The sequence below is a fragment of the Chroicocephalus ridibundus genome, unplaced genomic scaffold, assembly GCF_963924245.1.
Source record: "Chroicocephalus ridibundus unplaced genomic scaffold, bChrRid1.1 SCAFFOLD_26, whole genome shotgun sequence".
NCBI classification, from domain to species: Eukaryota; Metazoa; Chordata; class Aves; order Charadriiformes; family Laridae; genus Chroicocephalus; species Chroicocephalus ridibundus.
Window position 1 is genome coordinate 209,969 of NW_026961775.1, and position 22,571 is coordinate 232,539.

A 22,571-nucleotide genomic window follows, 5' to 3' on the forward strand; every position below is an offset into this window, starting at 1 on the left:
GCCAAGTTGAGTTGGCCAAGGAGCCAAGTTGAGGCGGTTCAAACAGGGGAGGTGCGGGGACAGAAGGAGGCATGTTGAGTTGGTGCAGGGAGCTGAGTTGAGTGTGCCGTAGGATCGATGCAGAGCCAGGCCAGGAGCCTTCTGGAGGTATCCGAGGAGGCGGGCTGAGGTGTTCCCAGTAGCCGAGTCGAACACAGCCTGAATGCCGAGCTGCGCTGGATACAAACATTCAGAGGAGTCCGTCACAAGAGCCAAGCTGATGTGGCCCCAGGTGCAGAGCAGCGGTGGACCAGGGAGGCGAGCTCAGACGGCATGAGGAACCAGGCTGAGATAGCGCAAGAAGCAGAGCTGGCCCTAGGAACCCTGCGGAGCCAGCGTTGGAGCCTCCACCCGGCATCCCAGGAGCTGCGATGTTACGGCCAAGGAGTTGGGCAGAGCTGGCCACAGGAGCCCATCTGACTTTGCGCCAAAAGACAAGGCAAGGCTACGACGAGTTCCGAACGGAGTCAGCTCAGGAGTTGGTCCAAGATGCCCCACAGGCTGGGCGCAGCGAGCCCCAGGAGCCGAGCGCGTGTGTCCAAGAAACAGTGGAGGCGTCCCCAAAAGTGGAGCTTCGCTGGCCTCAGAATGTGAGCTGAGCTGCCACCAGGAGCCAAGTTGAGTTGGCCAAGGAGCCAAGTTGAGGCGGTTCAAACAGGGGAGGTGCGGGGACAGAAGGAGGCATGTTGAGTTGGTGCAGGGAGCTGAGTTGAGTGTGCCATAGGATCGATGCAGAGCCAGGCCAGGAGACTTCTGGAGGTGTCCCAGGAGGCAAGTCGAACACAGCCCGAATGCCGAGCTGCGCTGGATACAAACATTCAGAGGAGTCCGTCACAAGAGCCAAGCTGATGCGGCCCCAGGTGCAGAGCAGCGGTGGACCAAGGAGGCGAGCTCAGACCACATGAGGAACCAGGCTGAGATAGCGCAAGGAGCGGAGCTGGCCCTAGGAACTCTGCGGAGCCAGCGTAGGAGCCTCCACCAGGCACCCCAGGAGCTGCGATGAACCGGCCAAGGAGTTGGGCAGAGCTGGCCACAGGAGCCCATCTGACTTTGCGCCAAAAGACAAGGGAAAGCTGCGCCGAGTTCTGAGCGGAGTCAGCTCAAGAGTTGGTCCAAGATTCCACACATGCCGTGTGCAGTGAGCCCCAGGAGCCGAGCGCGTGTGTCCCTGGAACCGAGTGGAGGCGTCCCCAAAAGTGGAGCTTCCCTGGCCTCAGAATGCGAGCTGAGCTGCCACCAGGAGTGGACGTGACTTGGTGCAAGCAGTCAAACCGAGGCGGTTCAAAGAAGGCTGCGCTGAGTTCCCAGCAGAGTCAGCTCAGGAGTTGGTCCAAGATGCCCCACATGCTGGGCGCAGCGAGCCCCAGGAGCCGAGCGCGTGTGTCCAAGAAACAGTGGAGGCATCCCAAAAAGTCGAGCTTCGCTGGCCGCAGAATCTGAGCTGAGCTGCCACCTGGAGTCAAGGTGGGTTGGCCCAAGGAGCCAAGTTGAGGCAGTTGAAACACGGGAGGTGCGGGGACAGAAGGAGGCATGTTGAGTTGGTGCAGGGAGCTGAGTTGAGTGTGCCGTACGATCGATGCAGAGCCAGGCCAGGAGACTTCTGGAGGTGTCCCAGGAGGCGAGCTGAGGTGTTCCCTGTAGCCGAGTCGAACACAGCCTGAACGCTGAGCTGCGCTGGATACAAACATTCAGAGGAGTCCGTCACAAGAGCCAAGCTGATGCGGCCCCAGGTGCAGAGCAGCGGTGGACCAAGGAGGCGAGCTCAGATTGTATGAGGAACCAGGCTGAGATAGCGCAAGGAGCAGAGCTGGCCCTAGGAACCCTGCGGAGCCAGCGTTGGAGCCTCCACCCGGCATCCCAGAGGCTGCGATGTGCCGGCCAAGGAGTTGGGCAGAGCTGGCCACAGGAGCCCATCTGACTTTGCGCCAAAAGACAAGGCAAAGCTGCGCTGAGGTCTGAGCGGAGTCAGCTCAGGAGTTGGTCCAAGATGCCCCACATGCCGTGTGCAATGAGCCGTAGGAACTGAGCGCGTGTGCTCCGGGAACCGAGTGGAGGCGTCCCCAAAAGTGGAGCTTCACTGGCCGCAGAATGTGAGCTGAGCTGCCACCAGGAGCCAAGTTGAGTTGGCCCAAGGAGCCAAGTTGAGGCGGTTCAAACAGGGGAGGTGCGGGGACAGAAGGAGGCATGTTGAGTTGGTGCAGGGAGCTGAGTTGAGTGTGCCGTAGGATCGATGCAGAGCCAGGCCAGGAGACTTCTGGAGCTGTCCCAGGAGGCGAGCTGAGGTGTTCCCAGTAGCCGAGTCGAACATAGCCTGAACGCTGAGCTGCGCTGGATACAAACATTCAGAGGAGTCCGTCACAAGAGCCAAGCTGATGCGGCCCCAGGTGCAGGGCAGCGGTGGACCAAGGAGGCGACCTCAGACCGCATGAGGAACCAGGCTGAGATAGCGCAAGGAGCAGAGCTGGCCCTAGGAACCCTGCGGAGCCAGCGTTGGAGCCTCCACCCGGCATCCCAGGAGCTGCGATGTGCCGGCCAAGGAGTTGGGCAGAGCTGGCCACAGGAGCCCATCTGACTTTGTGCCAAAAGACAAGGCAAGGCTACGACGAGTTCCGAACGGAGTCAGCTCAGGAGTTGGTCCAAGATGCCCCACAGGCTGGGTGCAGCAAGCCCCAGGAGCCGAGGGCGTGTGTCCCAGGAACCGAGTGGAGGCATCCCCAAAAGTGGAGCTTCACTGGCCGCAGAATCTGAGCTGAGCTGCCACCAGGAATCAAGGTGGGTTGGCCCCAGGAGCCAAGCTGAGGCGGTTCAAACAGGGGAGGTGCGGGGACAGAAGGAGGCATGTTGAGTTGGTGCAGGGAGCTGAGTTGAGTGTGCCGTAGGATCGATGCAGAGCCAGGCCAGGAGACTTCTGGAGGTGTCCCAGGAGGCAAGTCGAACACAGCGCGAATGCCGAGCTGCGCTGGATACAAACATTCAGAGGAGTCCGTCACAAGAGCCAAGCTGATGCGGCCCCAGGTGCAGAGCAGCGGTGGACCAAGGAGGCGAGCTGAGATTGTACGAGGAACCAGGCTGAGATAGCGCAAGGAGCGGAGCTGGCCCTAGGAACCCTGCGGAGCCAGCGTTGGAGCCTCCACCCGGCACCCCAGGAGCTGCGATGAACCGGCCAAGGAGTTGGGCAGAGCTGGCCACAGGAGCCCGTCTGACTTTGCGCCAAAAGACAAGGCAAAGCTGCGCCGAGGTCTGAGCGGAGTCAGCCCAGGAGTTGGTCCAAGATGCCCCACATGCCGTGTGCAGCGAGCCCCAGGAGCCGAGCGCGTGTGTCCAAGAAACAGTGGAGGCGTCCCAAAAAGTCGAGCTTCGCTGGCCTCAGAATGCGAGCTGAGCTGCCACCTGGAGTCAAGGTGGGTTGGCCCAAGGAGCCAAGTTGAGGCGGTTCAAACAGGGGAGGTGCGGGGACAGAAGGAGGCATGTTGAGTTGGTGCAGGGAGCTGAGTTGAGTGTGCCGTAGGATCGATGCAGAGCCAGGCCAGGAGCCTTCTGGAGGTATCCGAGGAGGCGGGCTGAGGTGTTCCCAGTAGCCGAGTCGAACACAGCCTGAATGCCGAGCTGCGCTGGATACAAACATTCAGAGGAGTCCGTCACAAGAGCCAAGCTGATGTGGCCCCAGGTGCAGAGCAGCGGTGGACCAGGGAGGCGAGCTCAGACGGCATGAGGAACCAGGCTGAGATAGCGCAAGGAGCAGAGCTGGCCCTAGGAACCCTGCGGAGCCAGCGTTGGAGCCTCCACCCGGCATCCCAGGAGCTGCGATGTGCCGGCCAAGGAGTTGGGCAGAGCTGGCCACAGGAGCCCATCTGACTTTGCGCCAAAAGACAAGGCAAGGCTACGACGAGTTCCGAACGGAGTCAGCTCAGGAGTTGGTCCAAGATGCCCCACAGGCTGGGCGCAGCGAGCCCCAGGAGCCGAGCGCGTGTGTCCAAGAAACAGTGGAGGCGTCCCCAAAAGTGGAGCTTCGCTGGCCTCAGAATGTGAGCTGAGCTGCCACCTGGAGTCAAGGTGGGTTGGCCCAAGGAGCCAAGTTGAGGCACTTGAAACACGGGAGGTGCGGGGACAGAAGGAGGCATGTTGAGTTGGTGCAGGGAGCTGAGTTGAGTGTGCCCTAGGATCCATGCGGAGCCAGGCCAGGAGACTTCTGGAGGTGTCCCAGGAGGCGAGCTGAGGTGTTCCCTGTAGCCGAGTCGAACACAGCCTGAACGCCGAGCTGCGCTGGATACAAACATTCAGGTGAGTCCGTCACAAGAGCCAAGCTGATGCAGCCCCAGGTGCAGAGCACCGGTGGACCAAGGAGGCGAGCTGGGACCGAATGAGGAACCAGGCTGAGATAGCGCAAGGAGCGGAGCTGGCCCTAGGAACCCTGCGGAGCCAGCTTTGGAGCCTCCACCCGGCTTCCCAGGAGCTGCGATGTGCCGGCCAAGGAGTCGGGCAGAGCTGGCCACAGGAGCCCATCTGACTTTGCGCCAAAAGACAAGGCAAAGCTGCGCTGAGGTCTGAGCGGAGTCAGCTCAGGAGTTGGTCCAAGATGCCCCACATGCCGTGTGCAGTGAGCCCCAGGAACTGAGCGCGTGTGCTCCGGGAACCGAGTGGAGGCGTCCCCAAAAGTGGAGCTTCGCTGGCCTCAGAATGCGAGCTGAGCTGCCACCTGGAGTCAAGGTGGGTTGGCCAAGGAGCCAAGTTGAGGCGGTTCAAACAGGGGAGGTGCGGGGACAGAAGGAGGCATGTTGAGTTGGTGCAGGGAGCTGAGTTGAGTGTGCCGTACGATCGATGCAGAGCCAGGCCAGGAGACTTCTGGAGGTGTCCCAGGAGGCGAGCTGAGGTGTTCCCTGTAGCCGAGTCGAACACAGCCTGAACGCTGAGCTGCGCTGGATACAAACATTCAGAGGAGTCCGTCACAAGAGCCAAGCTGATGCGGCCCCAGGTGCAGAGCAGCGGTGGACCAAGGAGGCGAGCTCAGATTGTACTAGGAACCAGGCTGAGATAGCGCAAGGAGCAGAGCTGGCCCTAGGAACCCTGCGGAGCCAGCGTTGGAGCCTCCACCCGGCATCCCAGGAGCTGCGATGTGCCGGCCAAGGAGTTGGGCAGAGCTGGCCACAGGAGCCCATCTGACTTTGTGCCAAAAGACAAGGCAAGGCTACGACGAGTTCCGAACGGAGTCAGCTCAGGAGTTGGTCCAAGATGCCCCACAGGCTGGGTGCAGCAAGCCGCAGGAGCCGAGGGCGTGTGTCCCAGGAACCGAGTGGAGGCATCCCCAAAAGTGGAGCTTCACTGGCCGCAGAATCTGAGCTGAGCTGCCACCAGGAATCAAGGTGGGTTGGCCCCAGGAGCCAAGCTGAGGCGGTTCAAACAGGGGAGGTGCGGGGACAGAAGGAGGCATGTTGAGTTGGTGCAGGGAGCTGAGTTGAGTGTGCCGTAGGATCGATGCAGAGCCAGGCCAGGAGACTTCTGGAGGTGTCCCAGGAGGCAAGTCGAACACAGCCCGAATGCCGAGCTGCGCTGGATACAAACATTCAGAGGAGTCCGTCACAAGAGCCAAGCTGATGCGGCCCCAGGTGCAGAGCAGCGGTGGACCAAGGAGGCGAGCTCAGATTGTACGAGGAACCAGGCTGAGATAGTGCAAGGAGCGGAGCTGGCCCTAGGAACCCTGCGGAGCCAGCGTAGGAGCCTCCACCAGGCACCCAGGAGCTGCGATGAACCGGCCAAGGAGTTGGGCAGAGCTGGCCACAGGAGCCCATCTGACTTTGCGCCAAAAGACAAGGCAAAGCTGCGCCGAGTTCTGAGCGGAGTCAGCTCAAGAGTTGGTCCAAGATTCCCCACATGCCGTGTGCAGTGAGCCCGAGGAGTCGAGTGCGTGTGTCCCTGGAACCGAGTGGAGGCGTCCCCAAAAGTGGAGCTTCGCTGGCCTCAGAATGTGAGCTGAGCTGCCACCAGGAGCCAAGTTGAGTTGGCCAAGGAGCCAAGTTGAGGCGGTTCAAACAGGGGAGGTGCGGGGACAGAAGGAGGCATGTTGAGTTGGTGCAGGGAGCTGAGTTGAGTGTGCCCTAGCATCTATGCGGAGCCAGGCCAGGAGACTTCTGGAGGTATCCCAGGAGGCGGGCTGAGGTGTTCCCAGCAGCCGAGTCGAACACAGCCTGAACGCCGAGCTGCGCTGGATACAAACATTCAGAGGAGTCCGTCACAAGAGCCAAGCTGATGTGGCCCCAGGTGCAGAGCAGCGGTGGACCAAGGAGGCGAGCTCAGATCGCATGAGGAACCAGGCTGAGATAGCGCAAGGAGCAGAGCTGGCCCTAGGAACCCTGCGGAGCCAGCGTTGGAGCCTCCACCAGGCATCCCAGGAGCTGCGATGTGCCGGCCAAGGAGTTGGGCAGAGCTGGCCACAGGAGCCCATCTGACTTTGCGCCAAAAGACAAGGCAAGGCTACGACGAGGTCCGAACGGAGTCAGCTCAGGAGTTGGTCCAAGATGCCCCACAGGCTGGGTGCAGCAAGCCGCAGGAGCCGAGGGCGTGTGTCCCAGGAACCGAGTGGAGGCATCCCCAAAAGTGGAGCTTCACTGGCCGCAGAATCTGAGCTGAGCTGCCACCTGGAATCAAGGTGGATTGGCCCAAGGAGCCAAACTGAGGCGGTTCAAACAGGGGAGGTGCGGGGACAGAAGGAGGCATGTTGAGTTGGTGCAGGGAGCTGAGTTGAGTGTGCCGTAGGATCGATGCAGAGCCAGGCCAGGAGACTTCTGGAGGTGTCCCAGGAGGCAAGTCGAACACAGCCCGAATGCTGAGCTGCGCTGGATACAAACATTCAGAGGAGTCCGTCACAAGAGCCAAGCTGATGCGGCCCCAGGTGCAGAGCAGCGGTGGACCAAGGAGGCGAGCTGGGACCGAATGAGGAACCAGGCTGAGATAGTTCAAGGAGCGGAGCTGGCCCTAGGAACCTTGTGGAGCCAGCGTAGGAGCCTCCACCAGCCATCCCAGGAGCTGCGATGTGCCAGCCAAGGAGTTTGGCAGAGCTGGCCACAGGAGCCCATCTGACTTTGCGCCAAAAGACAAGGCAAGGCTACGCCGAGTTCCGAACGGAGTCAGCGTAGGAGTTGGTCCAAGATTCCCCACATGACGTGTGCATTGAGCCCCAGGAGCTGAGCGCGTTTGCCCCAGAAACCGAGTGCAGGCGTCCCAAAAGTGGAGCTTCGCTGGCCTCAGAATGCGAGCTGAGCTGACAGCAGGAGCCAAGTTGACCCAAGGAGCCAAGCTGAGGCGGTTCAAACAGGGGAGGTGCGGGGACAGAAGGAGGCATGTTGAGTTGGTGCAGGGAGCTGAGTTGAGTGTGCCCTAGGATCCATGAGGAGCCAGGCCAGGAGCCTTACGGAGGTGTCCCGGGAGGCGAGCTGAGGTGTTTCCAGTAGCCCAGTCAACACAGCCCGAACGCCGAGCTGCGCTGGATACAAACATTCAGAGGAGTCCGTTACAAGAGCCAAGCTGATGCGGCCCCAGGTGCAGAGCAGCGGTGGACCAAGGAGGCGAGCTGGGACCGCACGATGTACCAGGCTGAGATAGCGCAAGGAGTGGAGCTGGCCCTAGTAACCCTGCGGAGCCAGCGTTGGAGCCTCCACCCGGCATCCCAGGAGCTGCGATGAACCGGCCAAGGAGTTGGGCAGAGCTGGCCACAGGAGCCCATCTGACTTTGCGCCAAAAGACAAAGAAAAGCTGCGCTGAGGTCTGAGCGGAGTTAGCTCAGGAGCTGGTCCAAGATGCTCCAGATGTTGAGCACAGCGAGCCCCAGGAGGTGAGCTTTGTGTGTCCCAGGAACCGAGTGGAGTCCTCCCTAAAAGTCGAGCTTCTCTGGCCTCACGATCCGAGCTGAGCTGTCACTAGTATTCAAGTTGAGTTTGCCCAAGGAGCCAAGACAAGCTGGTTGTAAAAGGAGAGCGGAGTCGGCAGAAGGAGGCATGTTGAGTTGGTGCAGGGAGCTGTGTTGAGTGTGCCCTAGGATCCATGCGGAGCCAGGCCAGGAGCTTTACGGAGGCATCCCAGGAGCGAATTTGAGGCATTCCCGGGAGCCGAGTCGAACACAGCCCGAATGACGAGCTGCGCTGGATACAAACATTCAGACGAGTCCATCACAAGAGCCAAGCTGATGCGGCCCCAGGTGCAGAGCAGCACTGGACCAAGGAGGTGAGCTCAGAGCACAGAAGGAAGCAGGCTGATAGCGCAAGGAGCAGAGCTGGCCCTAGGAACCCTGCGGAGCCAGCGTAGGAGCCTCCACCAGCCATCCCAGGATCCGAGATGAGCCGGCCAAGGATTTGGGTAGAGCTGGCCACAGGAGCCCATCTGACTTTGCGCTAAAAGACAAGGCAAGGCTGTGCCGAGTTTGGAGCGGAGTCAGCTCAGGAGTCGGGCCAAGATGCCCCACATGCTGAGCACAGTGAGCCCCCGGAGCTGAGCTTTGTGTGTCCCATTCGCTGGCCCCAAGAGCTTAGCTGAGCTGCTACCAGGAGCCAAGGTAACTTCGTTTAAGCTGCCTAGATTAGTCTGTCCAACATCCCAGCTGAGTTGCCTTCAGGACAGAAGTTGCAATCAGAATTGTAGCTGAGGAAGACCCGGAAGCCAAACTGAACTGGCCCTAACAGTTGAGTGTCCTTTTTTGGGACGGACGGTCCACCTAAATTAAAGAGAGATGTTCTACCCAACTCTCTGAGGAGACTTGTAAGAGAGAGAAAGAGACGAGTTCAGAAGAACTAAACTAATTTAATGGAAGTTTTAGGAAAATAATAAAAATAAAAGAATGAAAAATATACAGTTCTTTCAAAACTGCATTTAGCTCCATCACCACAGACATTACTGTCACCACAAATCACCTTTCGCCCAGCCTGTTCTCTCAGGTACTTAATTACTTTTTTCTATGCTGGTCCGTTTGCTTGGATGGCATTCAATATCATCCCTGAAGGGATATCTGCCTTTTATGGCTGATACAGTTGCCTCCAGAGACTGAGAGTGTTTGTCTTTCTCCCAGTCACTTTATTGATAGCTCCGTCTCTGGCCAGGTTTCCCAGCTGCCTAGCTTCTTTACCTTCTAAGTCTATGGTATCAGCCCCATTGTCCCAGCATCAGAGCAACCAGCAGATAAGTATCTCACCTTCATGACAACTAAAGTCCTTCCTCATATTTCACAAATCCTTCACAGAGAAGGATTTAACAATTATCTCTGCATCTGAATCCTCCTCCTGCATTGACACTGCCTGAGAAGGACCTTCTCCCTGATCTGCTTTAGAAGGAATCTTTCCTTTGTCTGTTTTAGAAGGACTCTTTCCTTTGTTTGCTTTAGAAGGACCCTCTCTTGGATCTTCATCAGAACTCCCATGCTGTCTGGCTTGTGCTGGTCTTTTTCATAAGGGGCAGGGGAATGAGCTGACCTCCTTTTCTGCTTCCTGGTCACTGGGGCAACTTGTACCAGTTCTGATGGAGTTTGAGTAGCAGTGGTACTTGTTGTTAAAGCAGCTGGAGTAGTGATGGTGCTCGTTGTTGAGGCTGGAGTAGCTTGTGGCAGTACAGGCTGCAGAGGGGCTTGTGCCAGTGCAGGCGGCAGAGTGGCTGGTGCCAGTACAGGTCAGGGAGTGGCTCGTTGTCTTTGAGTAGCAGCAGCACATGTTACACAACGCTCACTCCTGCACTGGTTTAATAAAAAACTACCCCTGCAACACATTCAGAAATACCAACAACTAAATCATGATTTTATGAAAGTAACATTCATTTTTTAAACAGCCCAAAAGGTTTCCCCTAGCTCTGATGGTGTGACTTTGGGGTAAGTATTAAAGGGCGAAGTAAACTTTCCCCAGGTAAAATTGAAAGTGTAATTAGTAATAGAATACATCACTTGATGCCCAAGATATGCAGGAAGAACTGTTATCCAAGTAACCATATTATACATCTGAATTCCAAACTACAGCAAAATTGCACACTTAAACCACCGCATTCAAACCCAAAGAGCAAATAAACCATGCAACACATGCAGCAGGTTAAGCAGCGTTGCAACAACTAACTTCAAACAGAGCTGTCTAAAGGCGTGATACAACATTTTGCTTAAGAATGATATGATGTCAGCTTTCTCTTTTAATCTCTGAGCAAGCTGGAATTCAAACTATTCAGGCAATCTATCAGAGCTCTGGTCAAGCCCCACTCAAGCCCCACATTGGGCATCTGTCACGGTTTGGGCCAGACTGGCCACCGAGATGAATGACAGATGCTCTCCCCCACCTCTGTCTCCAAGGAGAGGAGGGACAGAGAAAAAGAAACTTATGAGTTTAGGAAAAAAACTGAACTACTTTAATGAAATATTATTAATAAAATAAAAAGAAAAGAATGAAATATATAAAATATACACAAAACTGTAGTAAGCTCCCAGGATGATGATCACGTTACCAGCAGGCATTGGGAAAGTCCCAGACTGGACTCAGCAATGGATGGGAACTGGATTCTGGATCTGGATTCAGGAAGGCACAGACTGGGATCAAAGGCAGATGAACAGAGTCCTCCTCGGACGCCAGCCATTGAAGAAAGAGGCTGACCCATTGATCCCTCAGCTTTTATTCTGAGCATGGGGCAGATGGGATGGAATACCCTCTTGGTTACTTTTGGGTCACCTATCCTGAACTCTCCTCACTGTGGGTGCGACCCCTTTATGCTTTCCCACTTTTGTCCCTCCAATGGGGCAAATAACAAAAGTTATCTGGCCTTGGTTGTTATAGTGGTAAGTATAAGCAAGAGCCTCTCTGCGTACCATCCCTTGGTCTTATCGCTCTGAGAATGAACAGTGTCTCCATAAGGCTTAGCTAAAAGGTAAAATTAATGAACAGAAAATTGGTTCACCTCAAACCAGGACAGTGACCTGGATCCCTCCAGATCCCTGCCTTTGGCCCTTCTGAACACCCTAGCATAACCTTTGTGTGTTCCTACAGTCCTCTTCATACATTCCCACAAACCCCATTCAATATCCCACAAGGAGTTTGCTCTTTACAGGAGACCAAGGATCATTTTATCCCTTTGTGATAGGGCCTTTCTTGAGCCTCTCCCAAGTTAAACCAAAGGAAGATCCTTCAGTGCCCATCCACCACTGACCCAAGAGCTCTGGTCTCTGTTAACTGCTGCTTGAGACTCTGGAAGCCAGGTTGCTATTGAGGGGCATCTTGAAATTTCTATGAAGCCGGATGGGATCCACCTAAGGGAGGATCCAACTGAGGGAGTTGGTGAATGTGCTCACGAAGCCACTTTCCATCATTTATCAGCAGTCCCGGCTAACCGGGGAGGTCCCAGTTGATTGGAGGTTAGCAAATGTGACGCCCATCTACAAGAAGGACTGCAAGAAGGATCCGGTGAATTACAGGCCTGTCAGTCTGACCTTGGTGGTGGGGAAGGTCATGGAGCAGATCATCTTCAGTGCCATCACGTGACGCGTACAGGACAACCAGCTGCTCAGGCGCAGTCAGCATGGGTTTACGAAAGGCAAGTCTTGCTTGACAAACCTGATCTCCTTCTATGATAAGGTGACCCACTTAGTGAACGATGGACAGGCTGTGGATGTTGTCTGCCTAGTCCTTAGTAAAGCCTTTGACACCATTTACCACAGCATTCTCCTGGAGAAACTGGCTGACCGTGGCTTGGATGTGAGTACACTTCACTGGGTGAAAAACTGGCTGGATGGCCCAGAGTTGTAGTGAACAGGGTTAAATCCAGTTGGCAGCTGGTCATAAGTGGTGTTCCCCAGGGCTCAGTATTGGGGCCGGTTCTCTTTAATATCATTATCAACAGTCTGGACAAGGGGATTCAGTGCACCCTCAGTAAGTTTGCAGACGACACCAAGTTGGGAGGGATGTTGATCTGCTTGAGGTAGGAAGGCTCTACAGCCTTCCTGGATCGATGGACCCAGGCAATGGTATGAGGTTCAACAAGGCCAAGTGCCGGGTCCTGCACTTGGGTCACACCAACCCCATGAATGCCTCAGGCCAGGGGCAGAGTGGCTGGAGAGCTGCCCGGCGGAAAAGGACCTGCGGGTGTTGGTTGACAGTTGGATGAATATAAGCCAGCAGTGTGTCCAGGTGGCCAAGGTGGCCAATTGCATCTTGACTTGTATCAGAAATAGTGTGGCCAGCAGGACTAGGCCAGTGATGGTCCCCCTGGACTCGGCACTGGTGAGGCCGCGCCTCAAATATTGTGTGCAGTTTTGGGCGCCTCACCACAAGAAAGACATTGAGGTGCTGGAGCGTATCCAAAGAAGGGCAACGAAGCTGGTGAGGGGTCTAGAACACAAGTCTTCTGAAAAGCATCTGAGCCAACTTGGGTTGTTCAGCCTGGAGAAAAAGAGCCTGAGGAGAGACCTTACTGCTCTCTACATCGACCTGAAAGGAGGTTGTCGCGAGGTGGGGGTTGGTCAGTAACAGGCGATAGGACAAGAGGGAACAGTCTCAAGTTGCACCAGGGGAGGTTTAGACTGGATATAAGGAAAAATGTCTTCACTGAAAGGGTTATCAAACATTGGAACAGGCTGCCCAGGGAAGTGGTTGAGTCGCCATCCCTGGAAGTATTTAAAAGACATGTAAATGTAGTGCTAAGGGACATGGTTTAGGGGTAACTTGGCAGTGCTAGGTTAGTGGTTGGACTTGATGATCTTAAAGGTCTCTTCCAACCAAAATGATTATATGATTCTATTATATGACATGCTGCAGAATGGGACTTTCAGGAGCATCCTGAAATCCAGCCAAGGCAGGGGCAGAGTCCTGCACATTGGGGTGCAGTAAACCCAAAAGCCCCGTGCAAAGCGTCAGCTAGGGCCCAAGTGATCAGAGAACAGCTTTGCAGAAGAGGCCACAGGGCTCTTGGTGAGGAAGCTGAAGAGGAGTCAGCTGTGTGTGCTGGTGGCAAAGGCTCCCATCCCAAAGGGGACTGAAGCAATCGAGATCTGTGGGAATCCAGACCCCAAGCCCACTCCTGTCCCTGGGCTCTGGAGGAAGGCTGAATCAGGGCTTTCCAGTGGAGAAATATGGCTGAGAAGGAAAGCCTGATCCTTCAAGGTGAAGAAGCTAGGATCAGGCTGTCCCTATTTCCCTACCAGAAAGGTGAAGAGAAAAGAACAAAGGTACAGCTGGAGCCAGAGGAGTGCAGCTGGGGCAGGGGCTTGTTGACCCCTCAGGGAACAGAGGAGGGAATGATATGCCCTCATGCTTGTCTGGATGATACTCGGATGTTGTCCCAAATTTGGTCTTCTACTTTCTCAGTAAAGGAGAACTGTCATTTAAGAAGTTCACACAAATAAGGTCACCAAACCATTTATCATGAAGGGAAAGGCCAACCCATTGCATTTTTCACAGTCTGTCCTCTACAAGAGTATTTATTTATAAGAACTCTCCTCTTTCATCCCTGCGCTAGTTTCAAGTAGGCGCAGTGGCACACACTTCTGGAGGTGTGCCCAGTATTCAGCACTTGCCCTTGTGAAAGACTTGCAAGTGGTTTGTTCCTACTGTCACCCTCACGCCAGGAGTTCTGGGTGCAGGCCTTTGCTTTCCTGAGCACCTTCCAGAGGGCCTCCCTGACCTCCTTGTTCCTCAAACTGGAGATGAGGGCGTTAATCAGGGCTGTGAGGACAGTGTAGAAAAAGGAGAATTCTTTGTTGAGCTGCCTCGGTGGAGTTGTCCTGGGCAGCATATAGACAATGATAAGAGTGCCATAGAAGAGAGTGACGACAGTAAGGTGAGAGGAACAGGTGGAGAAGGCTTTTTGCCTGCCCTGATGGGACAGGATCCTCAGGATGGCAGCTATGATAAACACATAGGAGGCCAGTGTGAACAGAAAAGGGAATACTGCATCCAAGAAGACAAAGATTAAAGCGGCCCCTGTAAGCACGTTGGTGTCACTGCAGGAGAGCTCCATCAACAGAGTAAAATCACAGAAGTGGTCAATTGCCTTGGGGCTGTAGAACTTCAACTGAAATAAGAGGAAGATGAGTACTGCAAATAGCAGCAATCCCCCCAGCCAAGACGCAGCTGCCAACTGGAGACTCACCTTCCAGGTCACGTGGCTTGCATAGAGTAAGGGCTGGCAGATGGCTAAGTACCGATCATAGGGCATGGCTGCCAGCAGGTAACACTCAGTACCAGCAGAACTGGAAAAAAAGTAGAACTGAGCCATACAGCCATGAGCAGAGATGGTCTTGTCCCCAGTCAGGAAGCTGGCCAGCAGCCGGGACAAGATGGTGGAGCTGTAGCAGATCTCCAAGGAGGACAGATTGTCCAGGAAGAAGTACATGGGGGTGCGCAGATGCTGATCTGCCATCACCAGTACAACAATGAGGATGTTCCCAAAGACAGTCACAGTGTAGATGACAAGTGAAAGGATGAAGGGCAGTGTCTGGAGAGAGGGATCATCACTCATTGCCAGCAGCAGGAACTCCACTGGTGGTGTCCCATTGACCCATTGCCCTCCATCCATGCTGTGGTGTTTCTCTTTTATTTCTGCAGTTCCCAAGAAGAGGAGCACCAAGAAGGAATGTGTATTTCTGTCTTTACTTTTAAAAAGATTTTTTTAAAGAAATCTCTTCACATTGACTCTGTGGACTCTGTGCCTAGAGACAGCAGCGAAACCGTTTCTTCCAGAGACCTCCTCATACCAAGGAGTTGAGCTGCCCTGTAGAGCTGCATGTTTCTCCCTACAGAACAAAACCAAAACGTGCACTTGGTCTCTCTGAGAGAGCTTTCCTTCGTGTGCCCAAATTTGCTCCCAGGAAGACCCAGTTTAGGTATCAAGGACAGAGGTCCTTCTGCTCTCAGGAGAGAGAAAGGTATTGGATATAACACACTCCTTTCACTCTGAAAGTCCTTTGTGTGAACTATGCGACACCAGAGACCCTTCTCCCTCCGAAGAAGAGGATGGACGCTGCACAAAGCAAGTGGTCCCAGCACTTCATGTAGGAGTCCCCCCAAAGCCACTTACTTCCCACACTGACCCAGAACAATCACTTCCACTGGCAAACTGAGTCTGGAATTCCTGCCTTGGAGAAACAGCAGGGTGGGGCTGTCGATGCTGTGGGACTCTCTGAGAGGATGCCTAAAATCACTTTGTGTATCAAACCATGGAGGAAAAACTGGTACAGAAGTTGAAAAACTAAACAGGAGGAAAACCATAACTGAGAGAATCGGGAAACAGGAGAGACTGTGCAGGAAGGAAGGGAAAGGGACAGGGAGGATCATTTCAGTCATGTCTTTCCCTCTTCGTTGGTGGATCCTGAGGGCTTTGGGGCTGCCTCCCTACACATCCCAGACCAGTAGCAGGACCTCATGAGGTCATCCCAGCCATCTGTGCTCACAGGGCTCACTGCCCAGCATTGCTGGGCACTGGCAAGGGTGTCCCCAGGGTGCCTGGGGGTGAGGTGGCACAAGAGCAGGGTCAGGGGCATGTAAAAGTGCACAGAACATGCCTGAGAGTGCAGCCAGGGGAAGTCCATGCCTGAGAAACATCCTTCTGCTCAGCACTCCCTGGAAGAGGGATCCCTTGAAATCCCATCTCCTGGTCTGGATGAATTGCTTCTGCAGGTGATGATGACAGACACCATTAGGAGAGGTTACTAGAGTCACTGCAGAGTCACTAATGTCTCCAGCCCTCCTCACAGACTAGAAGTGAGAAACATGACCACTGTAGATCAAAACCTACATGATCATCATACAATCAGAGAAAAAGTAAAAAAAAAAAACAGAAACAAAGCAGCAATTTGTGTGGCAAAATGAAGGTCACAGGCAGTCTGGCTGAAAACACCCTGCCCAGACACGTCTTCCATCCCAGCCAAGGCAGTGAGTGCCCAGGGATGGTCAAACACAGCCCAGCCCAGCTGTAACCCAGCACCACCAGCTCCTCCCAAGCTTCTCTGGTCCATGGTGCCTGGACTCAGGGTCTCTGGGGGAAGGAGGGGGCTGGGGTTGGAAGACATGCAGGAAAGGACAGGACCCTGTTCTCCCCTTACAAGTTTCTTCTTTTGAAAGATCCAGCAGTTTCATCAACAACACCCAGACTTCACTTAGAATCTAAGAATCATAGAATCATAGAATGATTCCACCCTTCCACCCTCAGCATCTTCAGCACCTACCTCAGCATGAAGGGGTGAATTCTGTGCTGACAGTGGCTGGAAATGAGGACTGAGGTCAGGGTCTCACTCTCTGCTTTTTCTCCACCATGCTGTTCCTTTCCCTGGGCTCTCTGCAAACCAGAGTGTCTCAGCCCTGTCAAAACCCTGTCTCTGCCCTTGCTGTCTTCCCCCAGCAGCTCCTGCAGTGACTTTTCAGCAGCACCCAAATGCTCCTGTTCTCCAGTGTGTCCTGGGGTTTAGAGCAGTGTTCAGTCTCCCACATGTTTTTTTTCTCTGTGTCTCAGCTCTCCCTAAGGATTACTCTTAATAAAGAGAATATAATTGATTCCCTGGTGGAATGACAGCTCTGAGCTGGTAGGAACCGCGTTCCCATCTCAAGAAAGGGCTGAGCTCCCCTAAAACCTCTAGGGTAGACTTGAAACCTGCTCTTTCAAAAAGGGAAAGTGAGGCAGAGCAGTGAGCACGGGCATGTCTGAACTTGGTTATCGGGAACACAAGACATGATGGGATCCCAGAAATGGTATTCAGCCCCTCTCCTCACAGATGACTGCGCTGTCATTGACTTTTAGACTAATACAGCCCTGGTGGCCTGAGCTGGTCCCTCCAGCTTGCTCCAGTGGCCAGTAGGGAGGAAGAGGCAGAGCCAGAGCCAGGAGCATTTTCTCCAGCCACAGAGACTTGCCCTGTTGGATGGGTTGAGTCCTCCTCAGGTGACAGGCTCTGTTCCCTGTTGGAAGAGGGCCTCCGAACCTCTCCCTGAGGCACAAGGGCCTGGAGCGTGATAGGATGAAGGGATGTTATGTTCTCTGAGGTGCTGACTGGAGAACAAGGATCATGTCTCGTCACCTCCAGGCCATGTTCCTCTTCATGCAGCCCTCAGTGCTGTGTGCACTCCTCGCTGCTTGAGCACACAAATGGCTAACAGCCACCTTGCTGTGCACCACAGCACCAAGGGCCTTTCCACAGAGCTGCTCCCAGTCCTGCTGATGTCAGGGCCCCAAGGGCAATAACAGGACCTGGGACCTGCCTTGTCCCTGTGGACCTGCCTGTTGAGTACTGGCCTCTCTTTGACCCTCATTACCCTCATTGAATCTAATCCTGATTTGCTCATCTGTGCTCCTCTCTTGATCTTGATCCTGCTGCATCACCACAAAGCCATCGGATGATCTGGACTCCCAGTTGACCCAGGCCGCCATCTCCAGGCCTGCCCCAGTCCTCTTGCTAGGTAGATCCCTGCCCTGGTGGCTGTGCTCCTGTGCTGGGTTCACAGTTCTCCATCCCTTAGAAGCTGGACCTCTCTGCTCCCCAAACATGGCATGACATATTTTCACTTAAGGATATTTCTGGAACTGAGATTTCTTTTTTCAACCTCTCAGCACAGGGAATAACTGAACATGGGAAATGAGGTCCTCTCACCCCAAGCTGTTGGACACTTTCCATTAAGGAAGAAGCATGAAAAAAATCCCTGAAAGGGCCTCCTTTACTCAGCTGGTGCCCCATAGAGTCCAGACTGCAAAGGGCCCTGAGGCAGATGCCTTTGTCCCACCTGGGGGCAGTGGGTTGTGTGGGCCCAGGGCCAGCCCCATAGAGAGGTCCCATAGAGAGGCCAATCCACACTCAGACACTTGCTTTTCAGCTCAGGTTTTCCCCTTGCCCTTTCCCTCTTGCAGGTACGGTCCCACCTGGTCTCATTCCTCACTGACTTGGCCCTGATCCCAACCTCCTGACTTGCCTTTCACAAGCCACCTCAAACCTGTCCCATTATGACTAACCTACTGAGTACTGACTGGGCTCTCGGCTGACCCCTGCACCCATCACCACAACTGGTCTGTACTTCTTGGTCCAGTGCTGTCCATCACCAGACCTTGGCCCTCATTTGACTCACCAGAAGGAGGACAGATGTCCAGGCATCCTACCAGTTGCCCTTCCAACCTAGAGGAAATGTCAACCTTCCAGCCTCCTGGGCATGGCTGGAGAGAGGAGCCTGAAGTGCAGGAACAGCCTTCCAGTACCTAAATGAAGCCTACAGGAAAGATGGGGAGGGACTCTTTATCCGGGAATGGAGCGATAGGACGAAGGGTAACAGTTTTAAACTGAAAGAAGGGAGACTTAGATTAGGAAGAAATTCTTTGCTGTGAGGGTGGTAAGCCCCTAGCCCAGGTTGCCCAGAGAAGCTGTGGCTGCCCCATCCCTGGAGGTGTTCAAGGCCAGGTGGGACGGGGCTCTGAGCAACCTGGTCTAGTGGGAGGCGTCCCTGCCCAGGGCAGGGGGGTGGAACTAGATGATCTTTAAGGCCCCTTCTAACCCGAACCATTCTATGATTCTGTGAACAGGAGGGATTGAGTTCACTCAACTTTATGGTCAGAGGTGTACCCGTGCTTCTGTATTCTCCAGGTAATATAAGGCTCTCACAAGACTTTTCTGGAAACTCTTGAAAACATGTCCACTTGTGGCTCCCTGTATGCTTGCTCCCTGGACTGCAAGGAGAAGATACCCTGTGTAGAGGGAAGAACAACTTTCCCTTGAATTACAGGTTCACCCTCAGTGAGCAAGAGATTTTAGTCTCTGTCCATCTTGTCTCTCTGAATGCATCACCATGACTTCCAAGGAGCCTGACGGTTCCAACAGATGAGAAGAGCAGCCCAAGAGGGCAGGATGGTGGAACAGTGGCTCTGAGCAGCCCCAGTAAGCACAGAAGGCAGCACATCCACAGTCATGGCCACCAGCCAGATTTGCAAGGAAAGCAAAAGCTTTGTGGTTTAACCCCAGCCATCATCTAAGCACTACACATCCGCTCGCTCACACGCACCTCAGTGGCATGGGGGAGAGAGTCCAAAGAGTGAAAATGAGAAAACTTATGGATTGAGATAAAGATAGCTCAATAGGTAAAACAAAAGCCACACATGCAAGCAAAGCAAACCAAGAAATTCATTCACTACTTCCCATTGGCAGGCAGGTGTTCAGCCATCTTCAAGAAAGCAGAGCTCCATCACATGCAATGGTTACTTGGGAAGACAAATGCCGTTAACTCCATACACCCCCGCTTCCTTCTCCTTACCCCAGCTTTATAGGCTGAGCATGACATCACATGGCATGGAATATCTCTTTGATCAGTTGGGGTAGGCTGGTCAGCTGTCCCAGCTGTGTCCTGTCCTGTCTTCTTGTGCACTCCCAGGCTCCTCGCTGGCAGGGCAGTATAAGAAGCTGAAAAGTCCTTGACTCTCTGTAAGCAGTGCTCAGCTTACACATGAGTGAAAACATCCCTGTGTTATCAACACCGTTTTCAGCACAAATACAAAACATAGCCCCATAATAGCTACTGTCAAGAAAATTAAGTCTATCCCAGCCAAAACCAGCCCACTAAGGCACTCGAGCATGGTTGACACCTCCATGGGGATCCTTCCACCAAAGCTGAGGAGAAGAGGTGCTTCTTCTGTAACTATCTTTGCAAAGATGATCCTCAGCACCTCAAGTTGCTTTTCTTGGGTTCGCCCATCGTCCCATCTTGGATTTGGACTGAGGATTTGGCCTGAACGAGTGACTTCCAAACCTCCTACAATACCAAGACAAACAATGGCTCATAAATGAGTTCCCGCTCATGGGGCCTCTGGAGATCCTCTGTCCCAGCACACTGTTGTAAGCATGAACAGAGATTTGGTTGTCCAGGTCCCTGCCAGGCTTAGCCTTGAGCATTTCCAGCAGGAGGTGAGGATTCATTGTGATCCCAGTAACAAAGGCACCCAGACTCTGTTAGGTGTCATTCACAATCCTATTTCTCAGAGCTATCAGAAGAATAAGAGAACACAGATAATCTTACATCCCTTCAGGTGCTGGGAACCTGGAGTGGTGCAGTATCAAACATGACTCCAACTCACGTGCAGCACGCTGAGCAGACACTGTCCACAGAAGAGAGTGTCTCTCTTTGAGTCATTCAAGCTATTATAGAGCTTTCTTACAAGAAAACAACTCTATTTGTCATTTCTATTGTGGTGGACTGACTGGTTTGCCCCCAGGTGCCCACCAAGCCACCCTATCGCTCTCCCTCCTCCACAGGACAGGAGGAGAAAATATGACAAAAAGCTCCTCAGTTAAGTTAAGGACAGGGAGATCACTCACCAATTACCCTCATGGGCTGAAAAAACTTGACTTGGGGAAATTAATTTAATGTATTGCTAATTAAACAGAGCAGGATAATGAGAAATAAGAACAAATCTAAAAACACTTTCCCCCTATCCCTCCCTTCTTCCCAGGCTCAACTTCACTCCTGACTTCTCTACCTCCTTCCCAGTGCAGGGGGATGGGGAATGGGGTTGCCATCAGTTTATGACACTTCATCTGCTGCTCCTTCCTTTATAACACAATCTCTGCTGCTCCTTCCTCCTCACACTCTTCCCCTGCTCCAGCGTGGGGTCCCACCCATGGGAGACAGTCCTTCATGACTTTCTCCAATGTGGGTCCTTCCCACAGGCTGCAGTTCTTCATGAACTGCTCCAGCGTGGGTCCCCCATGGGGCCACAAGACCTACCAGGAGCCTACTCCAGCATGGGTTCTCCACAGACTGCAGCTTCCTTCAGGGCACATCCACCTGCTTCGATGTGGGGTCCTCCTAAATATAGGGGGTGTGAATAAAAGTAGGTGCGGGAAACAGGTTTTTGAAGTGACACTACAGTCAAAGGGGAGGTAGCCAGTGCGGATGCTGGAGACTGGCAGGAATTTGACCTCAGTGTGCGTTTCTGCTTTCACTGGAAGTCTCTGAAATACCTCCAAGGCGCAGGGGCTGGTAGATCTGCCCCAATAAAACCTGAGCCCTCCAGGAACAGAGACATGACATTCCAGAAGACACGTCTGGAAACAATCAGAGAAATGTGGCTGTTCGGCTGCCTGTAAGAACCCTTCCGCCAGAACAGGAGCCTGACATGGCTAAGTAAGGTGGAAAAGTTTGCCATGCAGACATCTCAGGGTGAGTGAGATCTGCTTGAGAATGTCCTAGACCAAAAATTGTGCAGAGGAATCATGTTCTAGTGCAGCCAGTGGCAGCCTGTATTTGGTTGACCCTGGCCAGCTGCCAGACACTAACCTAGCTGCTCTCTCACTATCCCTCCTCAAACAGGACAAGAAAATAAGATGGAAAAGATCTTATGGGTGGAGTTAAAAGGGAGATTACTTGCCAGTTATCATCATGGGCAAAATAGAATTGACTTGGTGAAAATGAATTTAATTTGTTGCCCACAGAAATAGAGTTGGGTGGTGAGAAACAAAGAGAAAACTAAAACACCTTGTCCCCACCCCTTTCTTTTCCCAAGACACAACCTCACTCTTCATTCCTGACTCCTCTACTTCCTCCCTGCTGAGCAGCGCAGTGGGATGGGGAATGGAGGGTTTCAGTCAGTCCATAACAGTTCCTCTCCACCGCTTCTTCCTCCACATACTTTTCCCCTGGACCAGAGTGGGCTCTTCACAAGCCACAGAGAATAAGAAGAGCAAAAGTGACAAAACTTGTTAGCCAAGATAAAGAAACAGTGAACCACACATGGTGTCTTTGAGAAATAACCACGTAAATGTAAATTATTCACTTTGAGTGACTTAGTCCAGGCCTTATAGTTAGGGAGGCTGAATCCCAAACCCTTACAAATATCTAACACCTACTGAAGGGTCTCCCCTCCCAGCTGCCCAGCTGTGGCCCCTACGTGATGAGCACCCTCTGCTCTTGGCTGTAGAAGCACGGCAGCAACATGGCTGTGGCCTGGGCTCCTGTGTATCAGTTGGCATCCTGCTCACCCCAGGATGATTTGGCTGGCTCTCTCCCTTGTGTTTTTACACCACCTGGACCTGTCGCTTCACCTTTTATGTTTAAAAAACCAAAACAAACAACTCAGAGAATAAACCTGGCAATTCTGAGAGAAATGCTGTCAGGTGTAGACATTGCTTGATACCAAACAAATAATACCAAGAGAAAAGGCATTATTCTAAAAATCCCATGCAAGAAGCTAAATATTGAAGTTACAGCATTTATTTATTTATTTATTATTTTTAAGGTAAGAATGGCTGACAAGACTAAAATTAGATAACTTTGGTTATCTAATGAAGAAGATGTACATTCCACCATTACTGTTATTAGCGATAGCAGCACTAACTCTAAAACCTCCCTGAGAACTTTTTAATCTTTCCTCTGCTGCACAGGTCAGCCTGCTTAGGCCCGAAGTGGATGACCTCAACCCTTCCAATCGCCGTTGCTCCCAGCACTTTTTCCATAGGAGATAGAGGTGTAAAATAACCAATGACACTGCTGGGACGAAGTTCCTCAGCCAGGCCACAGGGAGGACAAGTCCTCTCCTGAACCCTTTGCAGGGCTGGCAGCATCTGGGAG

The 22,571-nt window shown here is 53.4% G+C and overlaps 1 protein-coding gene across 1 annotated transcript; it reads right to left on the bottom strand.

Moving 5' to 3' along the window:
* Window positions 1-13,482: 13,482 nt before the first annotated feature.
* Window positions 13,483-14,556, bottom strand: LOC134509652 (olfactory receptor 5B21-like). Its single transcript, XM_063322234.1, has one exon. It carries the CDS (start codon window positions 14,554-14,556, stop codon window positions 13,483-13,485), a length of 1,074 nt encoding a protein of 357 aa, XP_063178304.1.
* Window positions 14,557-22,571: the final 8,015 nt, after the last annotated feature.

Coding starts and splice junctions, on each gene's coding strand:
- LOC134509652 (XM_063322234.1), bottom strand. CDS start 14,556: ATGGATGGAGGGCAATGGGTCAATGGGACACCACCAGTGGAGTTCCTG.